At 55.3% G+C, this 24,447-nt stretch overlaps 2 protein-coding genes across 3 annotated transcripts; both read right to left on the bottom strand.

Annotated features, from left to right (window-relative positions):
• Positions 1 to 75: 75 nt before the first annotated feature.
• Positions 76 to 18,364, bottom strand: IL27RA (interleukin 27 receptor subunit alpha). Of its 2 annotated transcripts, none has more exons than XM_071212762.1 (14): positions 18,276 to 18,364; positions 17,948 to 18,065; positions 13,595 to 13,752; positions 13,326 to 13,483; positions 12,084 to 12,243; positions 11,907 to 11,980; positions 7,231 to 7,414; positions 6,962 to 7,144; positions 5,008 to 5,109; positions 4,765 to 4,923; positions 2,308 to 2,433; positions 1,078 to 1,171; positions 839 to 932; positions 76 to 772 (listed from the first exon to the last, which is right to left on the bottom strand). In XM_071212762.1, the coding sequence occupies exons 1-14, from the start codon at positions 18,361 to 18,363 to the stop codon at positions 653 to 655; spliced, it is 1,818 nt and encodes a 605-aa protein (XP_071068863.1). In that variant the 5' UTR covers position 18,364; the 3' UTR covers positions 76 to 652. The 2 variants fall into 2 exon arrangements, with proteins under 2 accessions (XP_071068863.1, XP_058146508.1); XM_058290525.2 differs by having other exon boundaries at positions 76 to 756.
• Positions 18,365 to 18,967: 603 nt separating this feature from the next.
• On the bottom strand, positions 18,968 to 20,411 carry RLN3 (relaxin 3). Its single transcript, XM_004458030.4, has 2 exons — positions 20,184 to 20,411; positions 18,968 to 19,362 (listed from the first exon to the last, which is right to left on the bottom strand). Exons 1-2 carry the CDS (start codon positions 20,374 to 20,376, stop codon positions 19,136 to 19,138), a joined length of 420 nt encoding a protein of 139 aa, XP_004458087.2. The 5' UTR covers positions 20,377 to 20,411; the 3' UTR covers positions 18,968 to 19,135.
• Positions 20,412 to 24,447: the final 4,036 nt, after the last annotated feature.

The raw sequence follows: 24,447 nt of genomic DNA, 5'->3' as shown, positions 1-24,447 counted from the left end.
AGGGTTAAGGCGGACGATGAGTCAGTAGACGTATAAGCTGAGCTGCTGTAACAAAAAGACCTCACGTGACAGGCGTGAGAAAAACGTAAATGTTTTATTTCTCCGAGGGGCACCAATTTATGTTCCAGCTCGTAAAAAAATGGCAGAGAAGGTGGGGGACCTCCCACCCAGGGTGTCAAGGCCTACCCAGACCCCAGGGGTGGCACATGTCTCTTCTGCTCATGCTCCATCCAGGAGCACTTAGTCCGTGGATGCACCCTAGGTGCAGGGGAGACTGGAATTGTCCTCTGTCACCATCTACTGCAGTGGAGGATCTGCGAAGGCAGCTGACGCTCTCGATTTCATCTATTTCCTTTACTCCGTCCAGCCCTGCAGTCCCTGCTGGGGCCAGCCCCTTCTCTGCAGCGATCCTTCAATCCCCACCCTTCCTTTTTGGATATCCTTTATGAAACTAGAGGCCTCTCTGACCCTCAGTCTCTTCATCTGTCCAGAGGACTCAGCCAGCGTTGAGGGGAGGTGGCCACGAGCACCCCTGTAGCATGACCTGATGCCCCTTCCGTGGGGTAAGGTTCAAGCCAGAACCTGGGATCTGGGGTGCCCCAGGAGGCCCAGCTCCTCGGGGGTGGGCAGGAAGTGTTTCTCGTACCCTGAGTCAAGGGGGGCGGGTGCCTGGGGGGGCTCCAGCACTGGCAGGGGCTCCATCTCCTCCACCTCCAGGTAGGGCAGGTCCCCGACGGGCTGGGGCTGGGGCACCTCCTGGGAAAGGATGAGGCTGAGAGGCCAGTCTCCCCTCCCGCCCGCCCGCAGGAGTCCCCGGCAGGCAGGCCTTCCCGCTCACCTCCACGTGGGGCTGCCCGGAACTGCTGTTGGCAGGATCGGGGACCTTCTCCCAGACCCAGCGGGGCAGCACCTTGTGCCGCAGGTGGAGGCACCTGGTGAGCAGGAAAGAGAAGGGAAGCCGGGCCCTCCCGCGCAGGGTCCAGGAGGGGCCCGTGGCGCCAAGTCCTCCCGCAGCCACCCGGGACGGACACTCGGCCCAAGCTGGCTGCCCCTGTCCCCCGGGGCAGACAGCCTCACCTTCCGGAGGTGGCCAGGTGCAGGGTACAGCCCGTCAGGAGCAAGCTCCACAGCAGCAGGACACCTGGCAGCACTTTCCACCGCAGCGTGTTGTCTGTGGGGAAAGAGGAGCGGTTAGACGCGGGCAGGGCAGGGGCCAGGGGCGCGGAGGGGTCGGGGAAGGCTCCAGGGGGGTTTGGGCGAGGGGGGCCGAGGGTGGGCGGGGGCTTGGGTGAGGGCGGTCAGACGGTGGGTGGGGCTTGGGCGAGGGAAGGATTGAGTGTGGGCGGGGCTTGGGCGAGGGAGGCCTGGGGTGGGCGGGGCTTGGGCGAGGGGAGGGATTGCGTGTGGGTGGGGCTTGGGCGAGGAAGGCCTGGGGTGGGCGGGGCTTGGGCGAGGGAAGGATTGAGTGTGGGCGTGGCTTGGGCGAGGGAGGCCTGGGGGTGGGCGGGGCTTGGACGAGGGCGGTCTGAGGGCGGGGCTTAGACGAGGGAGGGACCGAGTGTGGGCGGGGCTTGGGCGAGGAAGGCTTCTGCGTGGGACGGGCTGAGGGTGGGCGTGGCTTGGGCGAGGGCGGGGCTTGAGCGAGGGAGGGATTGTGTGGGTGGGGCTCGGGCGAGGGAGGTCTGAGGGTGGGCGGTGCCTGGGCAAGGGAGGCTTCCGCGTGGGAGGGGCTGAGTGTGGGCGGGACTTGGGCGAGGGAAGGATCGGGTGTGGGCGGGGCTTGGGCGAGGGAGGGGTTGAGTGTGGGTGGGGCTTAGGCAAGGGAGGCTTGTGTGGGAAGGGCTGGGGTGGGCGGGGCTTGGGTGAAGGAGGGGCTGAGTGTGGGCGGGGCTCGGGAGGCTTCACGGGGGGGAGGGGTCGCGTGTGGGCGGGGCTCGGGCGGGCCGTGGGCGGGGCTTAGCAGTGGGTGTGGCTAGAGAAGAGCGAGGCTTGGTGAGAGACGCTTGTAAGTGGGTGGTGCTTAGGCATGGGCCATCGGCCGAGGACGCGGGAATCCTGGGACGCCGTAGGTGGTGTACACCGGGCAAGGCTTGGGCAAGGGGCAGGGTCAGATGTCAGTGAAGGTTCAAAGGTCAGGGATGGGGCGATAGGGTCAGAGACGCACACTGCCTGATGACACACAACAGCGATGAGCAGAATCGACATGTCCCCAAGGCAGCACCCTTCCAAGTACGCTTGCCCACCCACCCGGAAACCCAAGTGTCGCCCACCCCGCCGGGAGAGGCTGCCCTCTCAGCCACCCCCTACCTGGCAGATGAAGGCGGAGGCTGGGCCCACGTGGCCCCTGTCCCGCGACGGTGGACGCCATCATCCACAGCTCACAGGGACCCCAGTGGAGGCCCGGCAGGGTCACGTTCCGGATGCTGCCACTCACTGGAGGACAGAACCCGGGGGTTTGGGGAGAGGGTGGAGCCCCAGCGCACGGCCTTCGCATGGGCTGTTCCCTCTACCTGGAAGCCCACCCCCCCAACTCCCATAGCTCCACCTGGCCTCTCTCAGGTCTGTGCTCAAATGTCACATCTTCAGCCAGACCTTCCCTGACCCCGCCCCCATTTATAATTGCACCCCTTCACCACCCTCTTCCCTGCTCCCCCTCTCTCCTCAACCGTTACCCCCCTCCGCCACAGGGCTCACGGCCGAGAAAGCTCCAGGAAGGTAGCTGTAGGACCAGACACTGAGACGGACACCTGTTCCCATAAAAAAATGAGAATGCTGTGCCCGGACAGAAGGCGGGGACGCGAGATGTCTCCCAAACCAGGAGGCGGCCTTGGGACCTCCTGGAGCTATTTTTGTTTGCTTTTTTTCCTGCTCCATGTTTTGCTGTTTGCTTTAACACTGAAACCGGAAGTGACTTTGGGGTCCAAGTTAGATGAAAAAAAATCAAGTTGCAAAACATGGAAGTCCTAAGATCCCAGCACCAAACTGTAGCACGGTCTCCTTTTACTAAAACACACGCACACCCTACACATTTTTTTTTTTTTCAGAATCATAGCAAGGTGATTCTGTCTTGTTTTGTTTTTAAAGGCTGTACTGGATGATAAAAAAGCATTTCAGAACTAGACAGGAATGATGTGGCACGACAGTGCCACGACATCCCCATCTATCACTGGATGACACAATGCCCCCAGTGTCACAGGGCTGCACACTTGAAAATGGCGAATTTTACATTCTGTGGCTTTTGCCATAATAAACAAGAAGAGGCCTTTGCAATTAGAGATATACTCTTTGTCACTGAGGAAGTTAGGGATGAAGTGACATGAGAGACTCTAGGAAAAAAGAAAGGGTGAGGGATACATGGAAAAAAGAGCTGAGAAATGTTGGTAAGTGTCGACACTGGGTGACGAGTACACAGGGGTTTCTTATACTTACTAGTCTCCCTACTTTTGTTTGTGTTCGGACTTTTCTATAACAAAAAGTTAAACTTTGCCCCCCGAGCCCCTCCCAAACTACACAGCTCCTATGCATACGTGAACACGTGCCTATAAAAATCAGGAGGCTGGGTTCTCTGTATCAGTGAAATGATGAGAATGCTGATATTCTTTGTGATATATCCCTTAAATGTTCTTAGCTTTCGTAACAAGCATAAATTTTATAATTGGGGGGGGGCAATCACAAAACTTTTTCCCCCCTTTGTTTTTTTTTTCTGGTTTGTTTTAGGAGATACTGGGGATTGAACCCGGGACCTCATACATGGGAAGCAGGCACTCAACCGCTTTTAAAGAAATAAGTTTTTAGGGAGTGGATGTACAGTGGAGCACCCATCTTCCACGTGGGAGGTCCTGGGTTCGGTTCCTGGTGTCTCCTAAAGACAAAGAACAAGCAAACAAAGGAAAAAACCAACTCAGGGGAGCCAATAGAGCTCAGTGGTTGAGCACCAGTTTCCTACATATGAAGTCCGGGGTTCAATTCCCGCCTGGTTCCCTGCCCTCCCCCGCCAAAAAAAAATTTTTAAATAAAATGTTTCATGGGGAGCTCAGTGGCTGAGCACCTTCTTTGCATGTAGAAGGTCCCCGGTTGTCTACAGGCCCTCCTAAAACAAAAACAAGCAAGTAAATGATTGAAAAAACCAACTCAAGGGAGCGCGTGTAGCTCAGTGGTTGAGCACTGGCTTCCCACATACAAGGTCCCAGGTTCAATCTCTGGTCTCCATACCTAAAAAAAAAAAAAGTTCTTTGTGCTCAGAGGAAAAATTCAGCCAATACCCACAGGGAGGAAAAAAAAAAAAGAAAAGAAATAGAAATCATACATAATCCTGTTTAACATTGTAGGAAATCTTTCCTAACTGCTTTTGCTTTGTCCCATTCTAGGATTTTTTTTTGGTTTTGATTTTTGAAGTCCCGGGCCGGGGATTGAACCTAGGACCTCAAGTATGTGGGAAACGGGTGCTCAACCCCGGAGCCGCACGGGCTCCCCTGAGTTGTTTCTTTGCTTTGCTTGTTTTTCTTTCTTTTCAGGAGGCACCGGGAATCGAACCGTGTGCTCAACAGCCTGAGCCACGTCCGCTCCCAGGTAGGTTTCTTTTTTTATACAAAAATGCCACGGAACCAGGGCGTTGTGTAAATCCCGTCTGTTTCTCACTGAATTAAATGGCATCTCTCATCGCCACACGTATTGTCCTCCAGGGAACCAGTGTCCCGGGGGGGCCAGGTGTGGGGTGGACCGAGGGGTCTCTGGGGAGGAGGGGGGGGGGGCAGGGAAGCTCACCGTTGCTGCAGACAGGGACTTGGGCTCCACTCTGCACACACAGCGTGTAGTGGGTGAGGTGGCCGCGCAGCTGGCGCCGGGGGACCTCGCCCCACGCGACCACAGGGGTCCCTGGGGGGGCATCCTGAAGGCGCCGAAGCACTGGCCCGGCCAGGGGTGCTGAGGGGAAAGCCGGAGCATCAGGGCCTGCAGGGGGGGGTGGGGGTATCCCGGGACCCTCCAACCTCCAGCCCTGCCGCTTACCGAGTTCTTCTCTGAACCCCCAGACGGAGGGGGCCGGGGCCAGGCCCCCCGGGGAGACGGCAGTCACGGTGATGCGGTAGGGGACCCCTCTCTGGAAATTCCCTGCAGGCGGAAGGGGACAAAGCGGGGTTCAAGTTGGCTCCCCCACTCGGTTCCCCAAAGGAGACCCTAAGATCAGGAATTGCACGTTGGTGGTTTATCTGGGGTCACTTCCCAGGCGGGGAAGGGGTGGGAAGGCGCCCCCCTGGGAATGAGTAAGGCGCAATCCCACCGGGGACCGCTGGGGGCAGCAGAGAGCAGGCGCCTCAGGCTTTGGGGTACGGAGCTGGGGTCTCCATTAACCCCCCCCAGCTCTGCACCCCACGCAGGCAACACGCTTCGGGGATCAGAAAAAGCCCTCAGGCCAGGAAGCGCATGTGCTCCCCGAAAGAAGGGGCCCGCTGCTCGGAGGTGGGCAGAAGCAGGGAGACGGAGGGAGGGGGCACCCCCAGTGCCCATCCCGGTGTGAGGCTCCCCAATCCCTCCTCAAAACCTACTGCCTGGTCGTCCTCCACTGGGACTTTTCCAGAACTGGAGCTCTTCTTTTTGTCCCCAGTACATATTTGTGGAGCTCAGGACAGCACCTTAAATTCCTCCCCCAATTCCTTCTCAAGCTCTCCCAAGGGGTTCCCATCAGAAATAACTTCCCCGTGTCAGGCCTCGGGCCAGAACGCTCTGCGGGGCCCCAGACCTGCGCTTTCCATGGATCAGCATCTCCGATGCAATGGATCAAAATGGGTACCCCAAAACTCGGGCTCCGAGACTCCCCAGCCAGAACCCACCTGTTTCTCCCTCCTCCGTGGCGTCCAGCCACCACCCCTCCCTCCTTCGCCCTCCTGGGCCAATGCAGCCTCTCTCACTCTGGTCTCCTGGCTCCCACTCCCCCCCCCCGGCCCCCCCCAATCCTCACCTTAGCTGGAGGAAGCCTGTAGCAGTTTAATATACTGCTGAATTCCAAAAAAAGAAATATTGGATTATGCTTGTCATCTGATCTGTTACCTGGGCGTGACTGAGTTATGATTAGGGCGTTGAGTCCCCGCCCCTTGGTGGGTGGGGACTCCCAGATAAAAGGCATGGCAAGGGACAGAGCGGAGGGATTTTAATGGAGTTTTGATGTTGGAATTGATGCTGAAGTCTTAAGCTGAAGCCCCAGGGAGAGAGACAGAGCCGTTCGCCTCATAGTCTACAGCTGGCCTTGTGGAGAAAACAGAGGAGCTGAGCCCAGAGGACCCCAGGAAGCCTGAACCCTCGCAGACGTCCGCAGCCATCTTGCTCCAAATAGACTTTGAGGGAGGAAGTAGCTTATGCTTTATGGCCTGGTGTCTGTAAGCTCCTACCCCAAATAAATACCCTTCATAAAAACCAACCCATTTCGGGTATTTTGCATCAGCACCCCTTTGGCTGACTAATACAGAGCCCATCGAACATTTGAGCCAGGTCCTGTCCCTCCTCTGCCCAGAACCTTCTATGGCTCCCACCTCTCTCAGGGCAAATGCCCATGTCTTTAACGTGGTTTTCAAGGCCCCGTAGAGCCTGCCCCATCACCGCCCTGCCCTTGTCTTCCTCATCCTCCCCCAGCCTCCTGGCTGCCCCTCTAACACACCAGGCCACTCCTGCCTCAGGGCCTTTGCACTGGCTGTTCCCTCTCTGCGGAATGCTTTTCCCTCCAAAATCGCTTAACTTCCCCGGGCCTACGTCTTCATATGAAAATCAAGCATCGCAGTAGAAATTTACTTTAGGATGAAGCTGAAGCGATTGAGTACACGGGGCAAAGGCTCAGTAGACACAGGCTGCCCGAAACAGGGCACTCAAGTAAATATTCATTGCACGAACCACCCACACTTCCACGCTCACGCGGGCTCCTGCCAGGCCGCCCCCAGCCTGCCCGCCCTCCACACCAGGTGCGCGGCCTCACCTGGCAGCAGGACACTGAGGTTCTCGGGGGGCAGCTGGACCCAGCTGAGGCTCTGCGGGGGGTCCCCGTCTGCAGCCCAGTCCACCACGTGTCCCCGCGGCGAGCCGGGTCCCCGCTTCCAGGTCACCAGCAGCTCCCGGCCCCCCGCAACGCTGCTGGCCACCACGTCGTGGGGGGCAGAGCCTGGACGGGAGGGAGGGAGGGGCATTCTCGGCCACCCACTCGGGACACCCCCCCTCCCGGTCCTGGGGATGTTCACAGCCTCTTACCCAAGCAGGACAAAGAAAGGTTGGTGAGGGGCTCGCGGGCGGTGGCATTGATGGCGGACACCCTGGCGCGCTCCGCCTGCCTGGGGATTGGGGTGCTGCAGCAGGGAATCCTCTCTCGAACAATCTCCTGCTCGCCGACCAAGAAGTGGACTCTGTAACTTACGAGCACGCAGCATCCCAGGGCCTGAGGGATGAGAGAAAGAGGAAGGGGGGGTCAAGAGCTCTCGCTGAACAGGTTCTTATTTGCGGGGTCACCCGACAAACCACTTGGCCAAGTGTTTCTCAATGAGGAACCCGATTCTCAGCCCTCAGGGGTGGAGAATTGATTCCAACACGGCTCGAGGGTCGGGATTAGGGTGAGGTGAGCGAGGCATCTGTCTCGGGGGCCAAGTTTAAGGAGGGCCCCAAAAGCTGAGTAATTGAAATATATATTGAATGCACTGTGTTTTATTTTTTTTGAGGTACCAGGAGCCGGGGATTGAACCCAGGACCTCGTATGTGGGAAGCTGGAGCTCAACCACGGAGCCACACTGGCTCCCCTGAGCTGTTTTTGATTTTTTTGTTTTCATTTGTTTTGCTTGTTTTTTTTTTTTAGGAGGCACCCGGAACTGAACCCAGGACCTCCCCTGTGGGAAGCAGGCGTTCAGCCACCTGAGCCACATCCGGCTCCCCTGCTCTATTTTAAGAAATCAAAATTAATGCAAAGAATCCATTTTAACAAATTACCATGGGAAACGGACTTTGGCCCAGTGGTTAGGGCGTCCGTCTACCACATGGGAGGTCCACGGTTCAAGCCCCCGGCCTCCTGCGTGGAGCTGGCTCACGCGCAGTGCTGATGCGCGCAAGGAGTGCCCTGCCACACAGGGGTGTCCCCCGCGTGGGGGAGCCCCACGCGCAAGGAGTGCGCCCCGTAAGGAGAGCCGCCCAGCGCGAAAGAGAGTGCAGCCTGCCCAGGAATGGCGCCGCCCACACTTCCCGTGCTGCTGACAACAACAGAAGCCGACAAAGAAACAAGACGCAGCAAAAAGACACAGAAAACAGACAACCAGGGGAGGGAAGGGGAATTAAATAAATAAATAAATCTTTAAAAAAGAAACAAAAAAAAAAACAAAAACAAATTACCAGCATTCTAAATAAAGACAGCATCCAACCTTGCCTCACTCACCTCACCCTAATCCTGGCTCTGGTGCCAACCTTTTATTAAGGTTTTTTTTTCTATATTCTCTTTTTTAGCATTATTTTATTGTATTTTTCTTTGAAAATACATAGATCACAAAAGATGTTACATTAAAAAATACAGGGAAGTGGATTTGGCTCAACTGATAGAGCGTCCATCTACCATATGGAGGGTCTAGGGTTCAAACCCAGTGCCTCCTGACTCGTGTGGAGCTGGCCCACGTGCAGTGCTGATGCGCACAAGGAGTGCCGTGCTATGCAGAAGTGTCCCCTGCATAGGGGAGCCCCACGCGCAAGGAGTGCGCCCTGTAAGGAGAGCCGCCCCGTGTGAAAAAAGTGCAGCCTGCCCAGGAGTGGCGCCGCACACATGGAGAGCTGATGCAGCAAAACGATGCAATAAAAAAGGACACAGATTCCGGGTGCCGCTGACAAGAATGCAAACGGACACAGAAGAACACACAGCGAATGGACACAGAGCAGACAATGGGGGTAGGGGGGGGTTAGGGAAGGGGAGAGAAATAATAAATAAATAAATCTTAAAAAAAATAAAAATACAAGTTTCCCACATACCCCCCTCACATCAACAACCTCTTTCATCATTGTGGCACATTCATTGCATTTGGCGAAAAGAAATGTTAATTTTTAATGTACGAAAGCAGGAGGCTGGCCTGCAAGCCATAGTTTACCAATCTGATTTTTTTAAATGTTGTATTAAAATACTATTTATCTTAAAATATATATATGTTTTTATCTTGACCAGGGAGGGTTTTTTGGGGGCCCCCGTAAATTGTGTGCCTGAAGCAAATGCCTCACCTGCCTCACCCTAATCTGTCTTAGGAATTCAAAATTCTCACTATTGAATGGGGGAGTGTTTATGAGCAGCCCTTCCAAAAAAGAGCACTTTTGGAAAATTTGTGGGGATTCCTGGTTGCCACAGTGATTGGTTTTAGGTGGGCAAGAGCCAGGGATGCTACACACCCTGGAAACGAAAACATTGACCCTTGTGACCTTTGAATGTCACTCGCACCGGAAATTCGCATAGATGAAAAACATGCCTAATGCTTTTAACCCATCCTAGAACCAAAGTCCACTTTACAGATGAAGGCAAAGTATTTAGGCAACTGGATTTCATAGTCATTGAGTGTTTAAAATTTTTTGAATATATGGAGATTTTCTAGACAGTTTTTTAAAAACTTAATTCCCAGCACAATCTGTATTATGATAAGATATTTCAAGATGCCCTGTATATCACTTTGCACTCTTTGAAATCCCTGCAAACTGCTCAGTGGCCTTCTGTGTGGTTGGTTTTGGTAAACGTTCCAAGTGTCTCTGGAAAGAGTACATGCTCTGAAGCTTCCTGTGTAAACCCATTTGATTAAGTTTGTTAATCATGTGTTCACACCTTGCAAAGCTTTACTTGTCTTTGGTCTGCTTGTTTTGAAATTGTAGAGAGGGGTGAGTTAAAATCTCCCACAGTGATGGTGGATTTATGTATTTCTCCTTGTAGTTTGGTCAGTTTTTGCTTTAGGAGTTTGAGGCCATGTTATTGGGTATATATAGATTTAGTTAGCTTGTAACATCCCAGTGAACTGTATCTTTTGCCATTATGTAGTAATCTTAGTTCCCCTTTGTTTTGTTCTTAATGTTACAATTAGAACACTGTGTTCTATTTTTCAAAACATGTCCCTATATGGGTTACATGATCCATGTGTTTCATTTCAGTACAGCAAAGGGAATGTTACAAAGTATGCATTATAAAATGCAGGCACTGGGGTTGAAAATCTCTGTTTTAAAACCAGCCCACCTGGATTTGCCTCACAGCTTGGCCACTTAGCTGAGTGACTGGGGACAATCTCTACATGCCTGATTTTTCTCATCTGAAAAACTGGTTAATAAAAAGAATGTGGCGACCAGGACCTAGCACATCGTAAGAGCTTTCTAAGTTTTATCTATCATTACAATTAATGTTGCTTAAAAAAAAAAATTGGTGTTGTGAACACTGTGATTATACTAGCAGCCACTGAGTGTGCACTTGGGATAGATTGTATGGTACAGGAATATGCTCAATAAAACTGCGAGGCAAACTACTTTCAAATGCTTAGAAAATAGATGGGATAGGAACATAGTTTGGGTATATTATGGAAGTTAAGTTGGTATCAAAGCAAATGAGATTGTTACAGATTCAGGAGGTTAAATCGAAGTCCCCGTGGTAACTACAAAGAAAATGTTAGAGAGTCTGCAAGTGCATAGAGGCAGAAATTAGAGTACAAGTTGCCAGGGCCTGGGGGCAAGGGGAACTGGGAGTTAAAGGATAATGGGTGTTGGGTTTCCCTTTGGTAAGGTGGGGAAATTTTAGTAACGAGAGGTGGTCGGGGTATCACAAAATTGTGAATGTGGTTAGCCCATTGAACGGTCTGCTTGGGAGGGGCTGAGCAGGGCAAGTTTCCATTGTATATATGTTCCCACAGTTAAAAAAAAAAAAAAAGACGAAGAAGGAAAGAAGAACAACTAAAGAGAAAATGACAATTAAATGCACGGGAGGAGAAAGGGATCTAAGGAATGTAATTGGGGCCTACGGAAAAGCTGGAATGTAGACTGTCAGCTTTATATCAATGTTAAATTGCTCGAGCTGGATAACTGCGCAGAAGGTAGTGACGTAAGTAAACGTCTTTCTTCTTAGGAAATGTATATGGCAGTATTAAATGCCCACGGAGCAGGCTGTAGATAACCTGCACGATCGATACTCAAGGAATAGATTGATACATGGATTGATCAATAGGCAGAGAGAAGGAATCAGCAAATGTGGCAAAAAATTAAAATTGGTGGATATGGGTATCTGGGGGTGGGGTAGTTGGAGATCTCAGTACGGGGCTGCATTCTTTTTGCAACTGTCTTGAACATATTTCACAATAGAAAATTAAGAAATAGAAAATAAAAATAGGGAAGCGGACTTGGACCAGTGGTTGGGGCGTCCGCCTACCACATGGGAGGTCCGTGGTTCAAACCCCGGGCCTCCTTGACCCGTGTGGAGCTGGCCCTCGTGCAGTGCTGATGCGCGCAAGGAGTGCCCTGCCACGCAGGGGTGTCCCCACATAGGGGAGCCCCACGCGCAAGGAGTATGCCCCATAAGGAGAGCCGTCCAGAGCGAAAGAAAGTGAAGCCTGCCCAGGAATGGTGCCGCACACGCGGAGAGCTGACACAGCAAGATGACGCAACGAGAAGAAACACAGATTCTCCATACCTCTGACAACAACAGAAGCGGACAAAGAAGATACAGCAAATAGACACAGAGAACAGACAACTGGGGCGGGGGGGAGGGGAGAGAAATTAAAAAATACAATAAAATAAAAAATAAAAAAAGAAAGGGCATGGAATGACGGAAGCACCGCAGCAGCCCAGCCGGCTGACCCCCCACGTTCCCTTAGCCCAAGAGTTTACATCATTGTTATTCAGGGTTTCCAGACAGGTCCGGAGAAATGAAACCGGTCCCCTCCGTTTACCTTCCACAGAAGCAGGGGTTCCTGTTCCACCGGTGTCCCACAGACGTTTCCAGACACCCACACATCTTTTGGAGCTGGCAGGAGTGAGACAAGGGGGGGGACAAATGAGAGAGGTGTCCGGGGCCAGGCTTCTGGGACCGGGGACAGGCGCTGGAGGGCGAGCCAGGGCAGCCTCACCAGAGGGCGGCGTCTGGAAGGCCAGGGCCGGGCACCACTCGCCCCAGAGGTCCCCTTCTTCCACCATCCGGCAGCGGCCAGACACCTCGTAGTGGGTGGCGGGCTCCAGATTCTGGATCTCAACCGGGGACAGATCCAGGGACTGCAGCTCTGGCTCCAGCTGGGAAAGACGAGAGGGCGAGGGATGGGCCGGTTTGGGGCATTCAGACTTAAAACGAGGCCAGTCCCAGGCGAGGGGAGACAGGTTGGTCAGCCCAGGACCAACGAGGCGACAAGTTCTATTATTATCCCCATTTGACAGACGGGAAAACTGAGCCCCGGAGAGAGACTAATAAATGGATCTGGGATTTAGAATCAGAAAGTTCAATTCCAAAGTCTGCCCGCCACGGCTCTTAATCGCCACGACAACTGCCCTGCTCGGGGTGGTGGCTTTGAGTGCCAGGAGCCGTGGCTGGTGGCCCCCGCCGTCCTCTCTCTGCAGCTGCCTCTGGAAACAGAGCACCTGCCTGCTGGCCTCGAACATGGCTGCTCAGAAGACTACATTTCCCAGGCGCCCTTGCAGCCGCGCGACACCACGTGACCACGTCCTGGCCAATGAGGAGGAAGGGACGTGGGCCGCTTCCGGGTTGTGGTTTCAAATTACCCGCGCGGCTCTCCCCTTGCTTTCTCCGGGTCCCGCTGCGCTGCGGCCGCTTTCCGGCTTTCTTGCTGTGCAACCTGGGGACAGTTGCTCTTCTCCGAGGGTCAGTTTGCCCCCGCCTCGAAAACGGAGCTCTTAAAAGCATGCACCGTACAGGGAAAGTGGGAGGTTTCTGCAAAATGGTCGTGCAGCGGGGCTCAGCCCATGCACAGCAGGTGCCCAGAGTGTCAGCGATTTATTTACGATCTGGGAGTCTGTCGAGGGCCAGGCCCTGCTCCTCCGTCAAGGCATTTTTATAAGGACGCAATCGGCCAGCGTTAAGGGTGACTTAAAAAAAAAGTCAAAAAAAAAAAAAGGGTGACTTAAGCATATTTACAAAAATGTCCAGAGGACGTTCACTGCCTTTCACCAAGTGGCATGGAGATGGGGACCGCATGGAATTTATAGATTACTGGGCGGGGGATTGTTTTGCCAAACAGGGCACCTGCAGATCTTTCACGTGGGCTCCCGGGAGGGTGAAGGCATGAGCCTGGGCTGGGTCTCCGATTTGGGGGTGACGCCCTGCCTGGTGTGGGGTGTGGGGCGGGAAGCCCGACGCTCACCGGGATCCAGTCCGCCTCCTGGCATCGTCGGTAGTGGAACTGGCAGAGCAGGGTCCCGTGGGGTGGCCACGCGGGCGGGGCCCATTGGATAAAAGCCTCCAGGGGGTCATCCTCGAAAAAGTCCACGTCAGGGCCCAGCCTCGGGGGGGCTGGCTTCACTGGGGAAGGGGAGACCAGGGCCCGTTGAGCCAGACCTTAGATGCCCCCACCCCACACACACACACACACACACACACACACACACAGAGCCCCCGCCCCAGCCACTTTACCTCGGGTTTCCAGGTTCACAGGTACCGTCGGCCAGAGAGGCCCGCCGGCCGCGGCCCCCCAAACAATGAGTTTGTCGGACGTGGTGAGCTGTTCCCTGGGAATGGTGACCCAGCTCTGCCCGGCAGGCACGGCCACAGTCTGGATTCTGTTCAGTTGGCTGTGGGAAGAAATGCCAGGCCGGGAGGGGGGCGGGGGGGGGGAACGTGGGGCTGGGCCCAGAGACAGCACAATTCTAATATTGACAGAGGAGACCTCCGGGGGTGGAGGCTGGAGCCCGCCCTGCCCGGGTTCGATTCCTGGCTCCGCTGCTTCAGAGCTGTGTGACCTTCTGCCAGTAACTTAACTTCTCTGAGCCTCAGTTTCCTCTAGAGAATGAGGGCAATAAAAGGGCTTGCTGAAGGGACTCTTGGGGATGGGGAGACGCCTTTAGAATAATCACAGTTGTTATGATATTGATTGATTTTTGACTCTCCAGAGACCTATTTGTGTATCTGCAGCTATTCAGTCAGCAAATTTTCATTGGGCCAGGCCCAGCGCTAGAAGCCAGGGACAGAGCTGCAAGCGAAACAGACATGGCGCCAGCGCCCCGTGGAGCTGATGGTCTGGAGCAGGGAGAAATATGCGAATATACCCTGGGGGGCCGTGTCAGAACATTCAGGGAAGGTGATGTGCTCAAGCAGTTGGGCTCCCACTTGCCATGTGGGGTACTGGGGTTGGATGCCCAGGACCTCCTGGTGAAGGCAAGCTGGACTGTGCACTGAGTGGCCCATGTGGAGTGCCGCCCCGTGCAGGAATGCTGGCCGATGCTGAGAGCTGGCGCAGCAAGCTGACGCAACGAGAGACACAAATGAGAGACAATAAGATGGAGCAGACCAGGGAGCTGAGGTGGCGCAAGAGAACGATCACCTCTCTCCCACTCCGGAAGGTCTCAGGATCGGTTCCCGGGGCCGCCTGATGAGAAGACAAGCAGACACAGAAGAACACACAGCAAATGGACACAGAGCGCAGACAACGGGGGAGAGGGAAAGGGAGGAAAAATAAATAAATCTTTAAAAAAAAAACAACAACACCCAGGCAAGGCGAATATGGCGTGATGATGGGCATGGGAGAGGGGAGAGGAGAGGCTAATTTGGGGGCTGAGGATGAGGATGGGCTGGGGTAGACGCCTCGAGGAGGGAAGGAGCCATGGAGTAGCTGGGGGAAAGTGTCTCACGAGGAGGGGACACCAGATGCAAAGGCTGGCCCACCTGCGGAGGTGGAGAGACAAGGGGGACAGTGGGGGGGACAAGGGCCGGGAGGGGGGGGCAGGTCACGCGGGCCCTTGTGGGCCGCAGGGAGGTGTTGGGCTGTGGCTGTGCGTGAGGTGGGAGCCATGGAAGTTTCCGGGGAGAGGAGGGACAGGAGGGAGGCAGGAACTCACGGGCGCCCCCTGGCTGCTGAGCTGGGGAGCAGCCTGTGGGGGCACGGGCGGGGAGACAGGGGAGGGATAATGGGAGCCAGCCCGGGCTGGGTGGCGAGGAGTGGGGAGAAGGGCGCGGTGGCCGACTGATGTGTCAATTTGGCGAGGTCATGGCGTCTGGTTGTTTGGGCCAACGCTGGCCTGGATGTTACTGTGATGATGAGTTTACCTGGTGCGGGTGGGTCTGATCTAATCAGGAGGAGGCCAAAAAGGGAGAAGAGAGAGTTTCAAGAAGGTAGTTTTAGGAAGCAGACGTGGCTCAACTGGTAAAGCATTTGTCTACCACATGGGAAGTCCAGGGTTCAAAGCCAGGGCCTCCTTGACCCGTGTGGAGCTGGCCCTTGTGCAGTGCCGATGCGCGCATGGAGTGCCGTGCCACGCAGGGGTGTCCCCCGCGTAGGGGAGCCCCACGCGCAAGGAATGCGCCCTGTAAGGAGAGCCGCCCAGCGCGAAAGAAAGCGCAGCCTGCCCAGGAGTGGCGCCGCACACGCGGAGAGCTGACACAGCAAGATGATGCAACAAAAAGAAAACAGATTCCTGATGCCGCTGATAAGGATAGAAGCAGTCACAGAAGAACACACAGCGAATGGACACAGAGCGGACTACGGGGGGCAGGGAGGGGAGAGAAATAAATGAAAAATAAATCTGAAAAAAAAAAAAAGAAGGTGGTTTTTCAATGCCTCCCGGCCCCCCCTAAACAGATTCAGACTAAAGAGGTCAACAGCGCTCATCCCAGATTGCCAAACTGCCGCATGGAAGCCGGACTTGCCAGCTCCCCAATCCCGTGAGCCAAGTCCTTATAATAAATCTCAGTGTGTGTGTGTGTATTTACATGCACACAGACATAGAGAACCTGTTGCTTCTATTCCCGGACAAGATACAAGAGACCAGATGCCGGATAACGTATATAGAAAGTGGCGCCGACAGGGTTTGCCCCTCGATCAGCTGCAGGTGAGAGGAGCCAAGGATGCCCCCAGGTTTGCATTTCAAGAGCCGATGTGGGGGACGCGGACGTGGCTCAACGGATAGGGCGTCCGTCTACCACATGGGAGGTCCAGGGTTCGAATCCCGGGCCTCCTTGACCCGTGTGGAGCTGGCCCATGCGCAGTGCTGATGTGCACAAGGAGTGCCCTGCCACGCAGGGGCGCCTCTGGGTAATGCAAGCGGAGGCAGAAGAACACGCAGTGAATGGACACAGACAGCAGACAAGGGGGGAAGGGGAGAGAAAGAAATAAAATAAATCTTAAAAAAACAAACAAGGTGATGAGAATGGGGTATATGGGACCCTCTTATACTTTTTAATATAACATTTTGTGTGATCTATGTATCTTTAAAAAAAAAGACAAAAAAAAATAGTAACTGAAAAAATAAAAATAAATTTTAAAAAGCTCCAAGCGGGGCTTTCGTCAAAATGGTGGAAAAGAACAAGCGCTGGGGAGCACGTGGAGAACGGGGGGCCCTTGGTGCACTGCTGCTGGGACCGTAAACCGGGTCGGCCACTGTAGAAAGCAATCAGGAGTCTCCTCAGAAAGCTACGCATGGACTTACGCACTTCCCCTCCTAGGAGTATAGCCCAAAAAATGGGGACCAGGTGTCCACACAAAAACATCCACCAGTGCTCATCACGGCACTACTCACAAAAGCCAAAAGGGGGACGCAATGCGGCGTCCAGCAACAGATAATTGGATAAGCAAATGCACGGTCCAGCCACACGAGGGAATATTAGTCACCCAGGAAAAAGGGGTGAGGTTCTGGTGCATTCGACATTGTGGAAGGAATTCCAAAAGATGATTCCTGAGCACAAAAAATCACTTATTGTAGGATCCTGTCTCTACAGGGCTGCTGTCCCCAGTAGGCAAATCTCTAGAGACAGAGCAGGTCGGTGGTTGGTCGCCTGGCGCGGGGGAGAACAGGAGTGACTGCTTAAAGGGGCAATGGAAATGCGTTAGCGCTAAATAGGCGTGGCGGCTGCACAACCTTGCGAATGCACTAAATGCCACTGAACTGTCCCCTTTAGAATGGTTAATTTTGTGTGATGTGAACTTCACCTCATTTAAAATAAGATGAGGGACGTGGATGTGGCTCGAGCAGTTGGGCGCCCGCCTGCCATGTGGGAGGTCCCGGGTTCGGTTCCCGGTGCCTCCTAAAGAAGACGCGGAAGACAGCGAGCTGATATGATGGGCGAGCACGGTGAGTTGATGGGACAAGATGACACAACAAGGAAACACATGAGAGACACAACAAGCAGGGAGGAGGTTTGGTTCCCGATGCCTCCTAAAAAAATAAAAGAGGAACACAGAGAAAGCAGACAGTGAACGCAAACAATGACGGGGAGGGGAATAAACAAATAAATAAAATCTTTAAAATAAAATGAAACAGGGCCTTTATCAACCCCCACCTCCACTGAATAAAATCAGGCCCCTCCACTTCCCACCTGTCTCTCTCCCTCTTATTCTTCCTTCACTTGGCAGAATTTGGAGACGCGTGTTTCCAGATGTGCTCATCTTTAAGGAATACCCCAATCCCTCAGCGGGGGGCCCCATGAGAGGGCAGGGCTTTGTGCCTGCCTCCTTCCCCACTGTGCCTGCCACGGCAGCAATGAATACTCCTTGCAGACGCTCAGAGAAGTTAAGCTACTTGCCTAAGGCCACACAGCAACCAAAAAAAAAAAAGTCTCCAAAGAACGAAGTATTTTCTCCTTGGCAAATGCTGAACTCGTTTTCTCAGAAGCAGCCGGGAGAAGCAGGTTTCCTCATCACCATCCTTTCACACGGGGACAAGAGGGGGGCTCGAAGAGAGGAAGGAGCGGGTGCAGGGTTACAGCAAGGAAAAGAGTGTGTGTGTGGGGGAAGCAGCCGGGAAAGTCTGGGGCCTGAGCATCACCCATACTCACTACTTCTCACTCTGGAGGTGCAGCACGGAGGGGGCTCCCAGCTCCCCAAAAGGCTCCCACGAGCAGTTCAGGTCACCCAAGGGTGCAAAGAGGTAGCACCGCAGGGGCCCCGGGGCGCCTGGAGAGGGAGGAGAGGGGGAGGTCCCTGGGGGGGGAGCTCGAGCCCGCGGGATCTGAACCCCCCCAGGAACTGTAGACGATTGGGAAGAGCCTTTGGGGGGGGGGGTGAGCAGCGGAAAGGCGCCCCCTCCCCAGGCTGCGGCCCGGGACCCCCCCCCCCCCCCGGTGCCCGCGGCCACATCCCGCCGCCGCCGCCCCCCGCGCTCACCGTGCGGCCGCGCCGGGGGGCACGCCAGGAGCCACAGCAGCGCGCGCAGCAGCAGCAGCCGGGGGGCAGCGGCGGGGGCGCCCTCCATGCGGCCCCGCCGGGCCCCGCGCCCTCCCCGGGGCGCCGCCGTCCGCCGCGCGGCCGGGAAGCCGAGTCACGCCGCCGCCGCCGCCCCCGCACCTTGCGCCCGGGTCCCCGCCCCTTCCCCCCCCACCCGCCGCGGAAAGTCCCCGGCGTCCGGGACTGGGGAGGGGGAGCGGGGGGAGGAGCGCAGGGGGGGGAGTGGGGGAGCGCGGGGGGGAGGAGTGCGAGAGAGAGGGGCGCGGGGGGGGGGAGTGGGGGCAGCGGGGGTTAAGGGGGAGTGGGAGGAGCGGGGGGGGGAGGGGGAGCGCGGAGGGAGGAGTGCAGGGGGAAGGGGGTCCCAGCGCCCTGAAACCCGCCGCCCCCCCCCCAACACCACACACACACGCCCGAGCTCCTTTGGCACTTTTATTATGGGGGTGGGGAAGGGTCCCACGCGTTCCCCCCCCCCCAGTCCTGGGGGCCAGGCCGTGGCCCGGGAGGGCTGGGGCAGGGGGGAGGGCCAAAGGAAGGAAAAGGAGGGGGGCAAAGGTGGGGCCGGGCGGGGTCTCCGAGGGGCCAGGGTGGAAAGAGACCGTTGGGGGGGGGGGGTATGGGGCGAGGTTGGAGCTCAGGTGAGGGGTGGGCGGAGGCCGGAGGGGGTGGGGTCGGGAGGGGCGCGGTTCCTGCGTGCGCAACGGCTTTTCCAGGGTCCAGGGCGCGGGGCTCGCAGCCCAGGGGCCCGGCGGGACGCGGGGCCAGCCGGCCTGGGACCTCCATCCCGGCGCCCCCCCCCCGGGCTAGCAGAGGCTGCTGATCTCGTTCTTGCTGCACCCCCACTTGCAGCAGCTGCTGGAGAGGCCGGCCAGGACGTCCCGGCCCCCCCGCAGAACCCCCGGGGACCCCGGCCAGCCGGGCTGGCCCCCGTAGAAGGCCTGGGGGGGCTTGGGGAGGGCCAGCCACTCGCTGGAGGCCCCGGTCTCCTCCAGGTCGTCCGGGTCGCTGTCTGCGTCATGGAAGGCGTCCCCTGCAAGAAACGGGGGAGGCGTTAGTGCCAGGCTCATCGGGGCCACAGCCTTCCTTCTTGTGACAGTGGCCTCGTGGGTCACAATTTTGATTCCGCTCAGCCCTGGGTTCATATTCTGGCCCGGCTCTGAGAAGCAAATGATTCGGCCCCAGGGAGCTTGACTTTCTTCTTCTGTCATTTCTTTCCCCCTGCTCTTTATTTATGGAAGACCTGAGGATTAAAAAACCTGCATTTGGAGAGCCAGGCCGACAGAGCATGGGTTTGGCGAGCGAAGAGAATTTGGTTCTCTGAGCCTCAGTCTCTTTGTCAGCCCAAACTGGGAAAAGAAGAACTCTACCTTCTAGCATTTCATAAGGCGCGGCTGAGTCAATGCCCGCAAACGTCTCAGAGCGAGGCCTGCCTGGCACGTGATACACGCTCAAAATCGTCTCCGTTGTTTTACTGAGCACTTACTACGTGGCAGACACTGTTTGAAATGCTCTGGCAGATTAACTGATTCCGTGCAAGGCCGACCCCCAGGAGCTGGGTGCGAGTTATCGCTCCCATTTCCCAGAAGAGGGGCACCGAGGCACACCCCGGCAGGCCAGCTCGTCCACGACGGCCAGCTCTGGCGTGGCCGGGCCGCCCTTCCAGCACACGCGTCCCGGGGCCCCCCCCCGTCCCCTGCCGAGCCGGCCCGAACCCCCTGCGTGGCCTCGATTATGCGATTGCCTGCCGGGCTGGTATCCCCGGCTGGTGGCGGGGAGCCGGGGACCCCGCTCCCCGAGTCCCCTGGCCTCTGTCTCGCTCCTTGGTGCCCGTTCCCACCGCCCCAGCCTTACCCGCGCCCGGGTGGCCCAGGGTGTCGGACCGTCTCCAGCGCGAGCCGCCGCACGTGAAGATGACTGCCCGGATGAACTCGCGGCCGCAAAGCTTCACGCCGTAGGGGCCGGCCCGGGCGTCGGTCCCCAGCCACAGCTCCCCGGCCAGCACCCAGGAAGCCAGCAGCAGCAGCAGCAGCGGGCGCTTGGCCATGCTGGACAGCGCCGGCTCGGACCCGCGACCGGCAAGGCGAGGCAGCCCCGGGGCGGGTGGCCCTGCCGCCTCCCGGGGGCCCGAATTTATCCATCGCGACGCCCCAGCGTCTGTCGCCGGGAGCCGGTGACCTCCGCTATCTGCCCCAGCAGCGGGCACGGCCCCCCCCCCAGCCCTGCTCTTTCCTGTTCCCCGGACCCAAAAGATAACCTTTCGCCAGGACCAGCGGCCGCGTCTCTTATCTTTGACAGAAACCAGATTGCGGCCAGCCCTCCCGCCCCCCAAAAGAACCCGGGGGGTGCCTGACCGTCTTCTATCACCATGACAATTGGGACCAGCAAGGCTGCTGGCCCGGGATGAACTCGAGACGTTTCATATGTATATGTCAACGGACTTAACCCTCCCAGCAGACAGGATGCTGGCCCCCCCCCCAGCCTGAGCACCCCCAGGGGGCGAGCTGGTTAAAATGCAGATTGCGGGGGGCAGGGGGTGGGGGGGAGGCTCAGCAGGCCTGGGGTCGGCCAGGGAAGATTTGTTTCTAGACGCGATGCAGACCCCACGCAGGGCTGCGAGGTGGGGACCACCGTTATACCCTTGTGGCAGATGAGGAAACCGAGGCACAGAGAGGTGAAGCAGCTTGGCCCAAGTCAGCGAGGAAATGGGGGAGAGGAGGGAGTTGAGCCAAGGCAGCCTGCCTCGAGGATTGATGCTTTTCCCAGCGGACGTTTCTTTTCGGGATGAAAAATAATGTTTAATGACCGTCCGAAAGGGGAGAGGACGGAGCTGCTTCCCACGTACGAGGTCCCAGGTTCAATCCCTGGTACCTCCTTAAAAAAAGCAGAATTGGCTCACCTGATAGAGCACCCGCCTACCACATGGGAGGTCCACGGTTCAAACCCCAGGCCTCCTGACCCGTGTGGAGCTGGCCCATGCGCAGTGCTGATGCGCGCAAGGAGTGCCCTGCCACGCAGGGGTGTCCCCCGCGTAGGGGAGCCCCACGCGCAAGGAGTGCGCCCCGTAAGGAGAGCCACCCCATGTGAAAAAAGCACAGCCCACCCAAGAATGGTGCCACACAGGTGGAGAGCTGATGCAGCAAGATGACGCAACGAAGAGAGACACAGATTCCTGGCGCCGCTGACAAGAATGCGAGCGGACACAGAAGAACACACAGCAAATGGACACAGAGAGCAGACAACTGGCGCTCCTAAGGAGAGAGTTGCCTTGACTTGCGGATCAATGTTTAATGATGGGCTGTCCAGGAAAGGCAGGGAGAGGAACCCTGCTTTGTGGCCAATTTCCGGCCCATCTCAAGCTGCAGGTGTCAAGTGGCTCTCCCCAAATTCTGGGAAAGTTAACAAGCCTGCAGGTGCCGGCTACCGCACACCACTGGGCTGTAAAGAAAACGTACGCGGGCGACAGAAATGGTCACTGGAGGTGGTACATCCGTGTCGTCATCATTTGGCTCAAGAAATAAGGTGGGTGCTAACAGGCAGACCTCCCCCCCCCCCCGGGTGCCTGCCCCGCCTGAGGGAGCCACTACCTCACTTTAGCCAGAATCATTTCTTTGTGTTTCATTGTAGTTTTTTTTTTAAAGTATTTATTTTATTTATTTCCGCCCCCATTCCCCTGTTCCGCCCATTATCTGCTCTCTGTGTCCACTCGCTGTGTGTTCTTCTGTGTCGTCTTCTCATTAGGCAGCTCCAGGAACCGATCCTGGGAACTTCTGGAGTGGGAGAGAGACGATTACTCTCTTGCGCCACCTCAGCTCCCTGTTCTGCTGCATCTCTTATTGTCTCTCCCTTGTGTCTCTTGTTGCGTCACCTTGCTGTGCCAGCTCTCCGTGTCGGCTGGCACTCCTGCGCGGGGCTGCGTTCCCGCGCGGGCCGTCACTCCGCATGGGCCAGCTTGCCGTGTGGGCCGGCTCGCCCTCACCAGGAGGCCCTGAGCATCGATTCCCGGGCCTCCCAAATGGTAGGCGGGAGCCCAACTGGTTGAGCCACACCCGCTTCCCTCATTATCGTTTTAACCCAAAACGAGAACAACCCTGAGGCACGACAGCTGCCTGTGCCCGTGTCTTTCTCTCCCTCCCTCCCCGTCTTCTTGCTCTTTCTTTTAAAAACTTGAACTTTCGATCAAAGTCTGACGCCCAGAGAGACGCACACATCTTGGGCAGATGCCTCACAAACTGAGCACACTTCCGCGGTGGCCAGCCGGCTCCTGAAACAACAAATCCCCGGGACGGGAGTTAAGCTGCACTTCCTGAAAAGCCGGAGGGTCCCAGCCTTTGTGGACAGATGTTGAAATCGTTAATACATGCTTTGGGCAAGAAACTTTGAGGCTACGAAAACATCCTGTTTCTCTTGAAAGCTTCACCCACCCATCTGAGCATCCGTTGGTGGTGGAACTTGTCTGGAGCAATTGCTCTTGCGGTGTTTTGCCTAATAGTGATTTCGAATTTCCTCATTCTTTCTCCATTGGCTGTTATTGATGATTGGAAAGCTTTCTGTAAAGAAAAGTTGTCCTACCTCCTCCGTTAATTAATTTATTCAAACATTTCTTTATGTCTCTATGGAGTCAGGTGTTGCTACCCTCATAATAATGAGCTATTGTATCTTTTGGGTTATAATCCAATGCTATGTTTATTCATTTTGACTTGCCTTTATTTATTTTTTTTTCTTTTTCTTTTTTGGAATTTCCTTGCCCTCGGGCACCACGAGATATTCTAGGCTGGTCTGAATATTTGCTGCCTCATCTCCAGAATCGGCCATTTTCCCCAGAGACCCTGGTTCCTTTCAGCAGAGAATGGTATTTAGGAGTCAAGATTTAGATGTGAAGGCGCCTCGGGGATGATCACCGGACATTGTAAATCCTCACAGGGCCCACTGGATGGAATGGGGGAGAGTATGGGCCATGATGTGGACCATTGACCATGAGGTGCAGAGGTGCCCAAAGATGTACTTACCAAATCCAATGGATGTGTCATGATGATGGGAGGGAGTGTTGCTGGGGGGGGGAGAGGGGGGTGGGGGGGGTGGGGTTGAATGGGACCTCACATATATATTTTTAATGTAATATTATTACAAAGTCAATAAAAAAAAAAAAGAAACATTAAAAAAATAATAAAATAAAAAATAAAAAAAATAAAAAAAAAAAAAAAAAAGATTTAGATGTGAAGTGAGCTCATGCTCCTAGGGTGTCGTTGCTTCTAGACCCTCTCAGCTGTTAATTACTGCTTTAAAAAAAAAAAAGTAGATACTGTCTATAGTGGGTTAGGGTCTGTATTAGACATTGTTCTTCAGAAAAACAGAAGTGACAGGACATACATACACAAATATTAAGATGTCTATTGTAGGAATAGGTTCAAGCAACCATGGAGATTGGCAAATCTGAAATCCACAGGTCAGTCCGCAAGTTGGGGACTCGGTGAAGGAGATCTTGAATTCCCCAGGAGAAACTGGCTTTCTGAGGTAGAGATAACAATTCTTCATTCTGACTGCCAGAACCCTCAGTCCTCCCTTTCAGGGCTTCTCCTGATCGGATGAGATTTCTATCATTGTTGAAGGCAATCGTCCTTTGTTGATTGTAGATGCAACCAACTGACGATTTAAATCCATGCTATGTCCTTTGTTGATTGTAGATGCAACCAACTGACTGATGAGTTAAATCCATGCTAGACCCTCATAGTAACAATCAGGCCAGGGCTTGCTTGACCAAACAACTGGGCATCATAAGCCAGCCAAATGGACACATGAAATCAGAGCATACAAACATATGTTTTGTACCTCTGTCCTCTGAGAGGGCTCAGAAGCAACAATTTTGTAAAGAAACTTTGTAAAAAGTGTTGTTATCTATATTAATCAGCCAGAGTGGTGCTGATGCAAAATACCAGACATCTGTTAGATTTTATAAAGGGTATTTATTTGAGGTAGGAGCTTACAGATACCAGGCCATAAAGCACAAGTTACTTCCCTCACCAAAATCTATTTCCACGTGTTGGGGCAAGATGGCTGCCGATGTCTGCGAGGGTTCAGGCTTCCTGGGTTCCTCTATTCTCGGGGCTCTGTTTCTCTC

Source organism: Dasypus novemcinctus, chromosome 30 (assembly GCF_030445035.2).
Source record: "Dasypus novemcinctus isolate mDasNov1 chromosome 30, mDasNov1.1.hap2, whole genome shotgun sequence".
Classification (NCBI taxonomy): Eukaryota; Metazoa; Chordata; class Mammalia; order Cingulata; family Dasypodidae; genus Dasypus; species Dasypus novemcinctus.
Note: the sequence above shows the minus strand (reverse complement) of the source record. Positions and strands in the feature narration are given on the sequence as shown.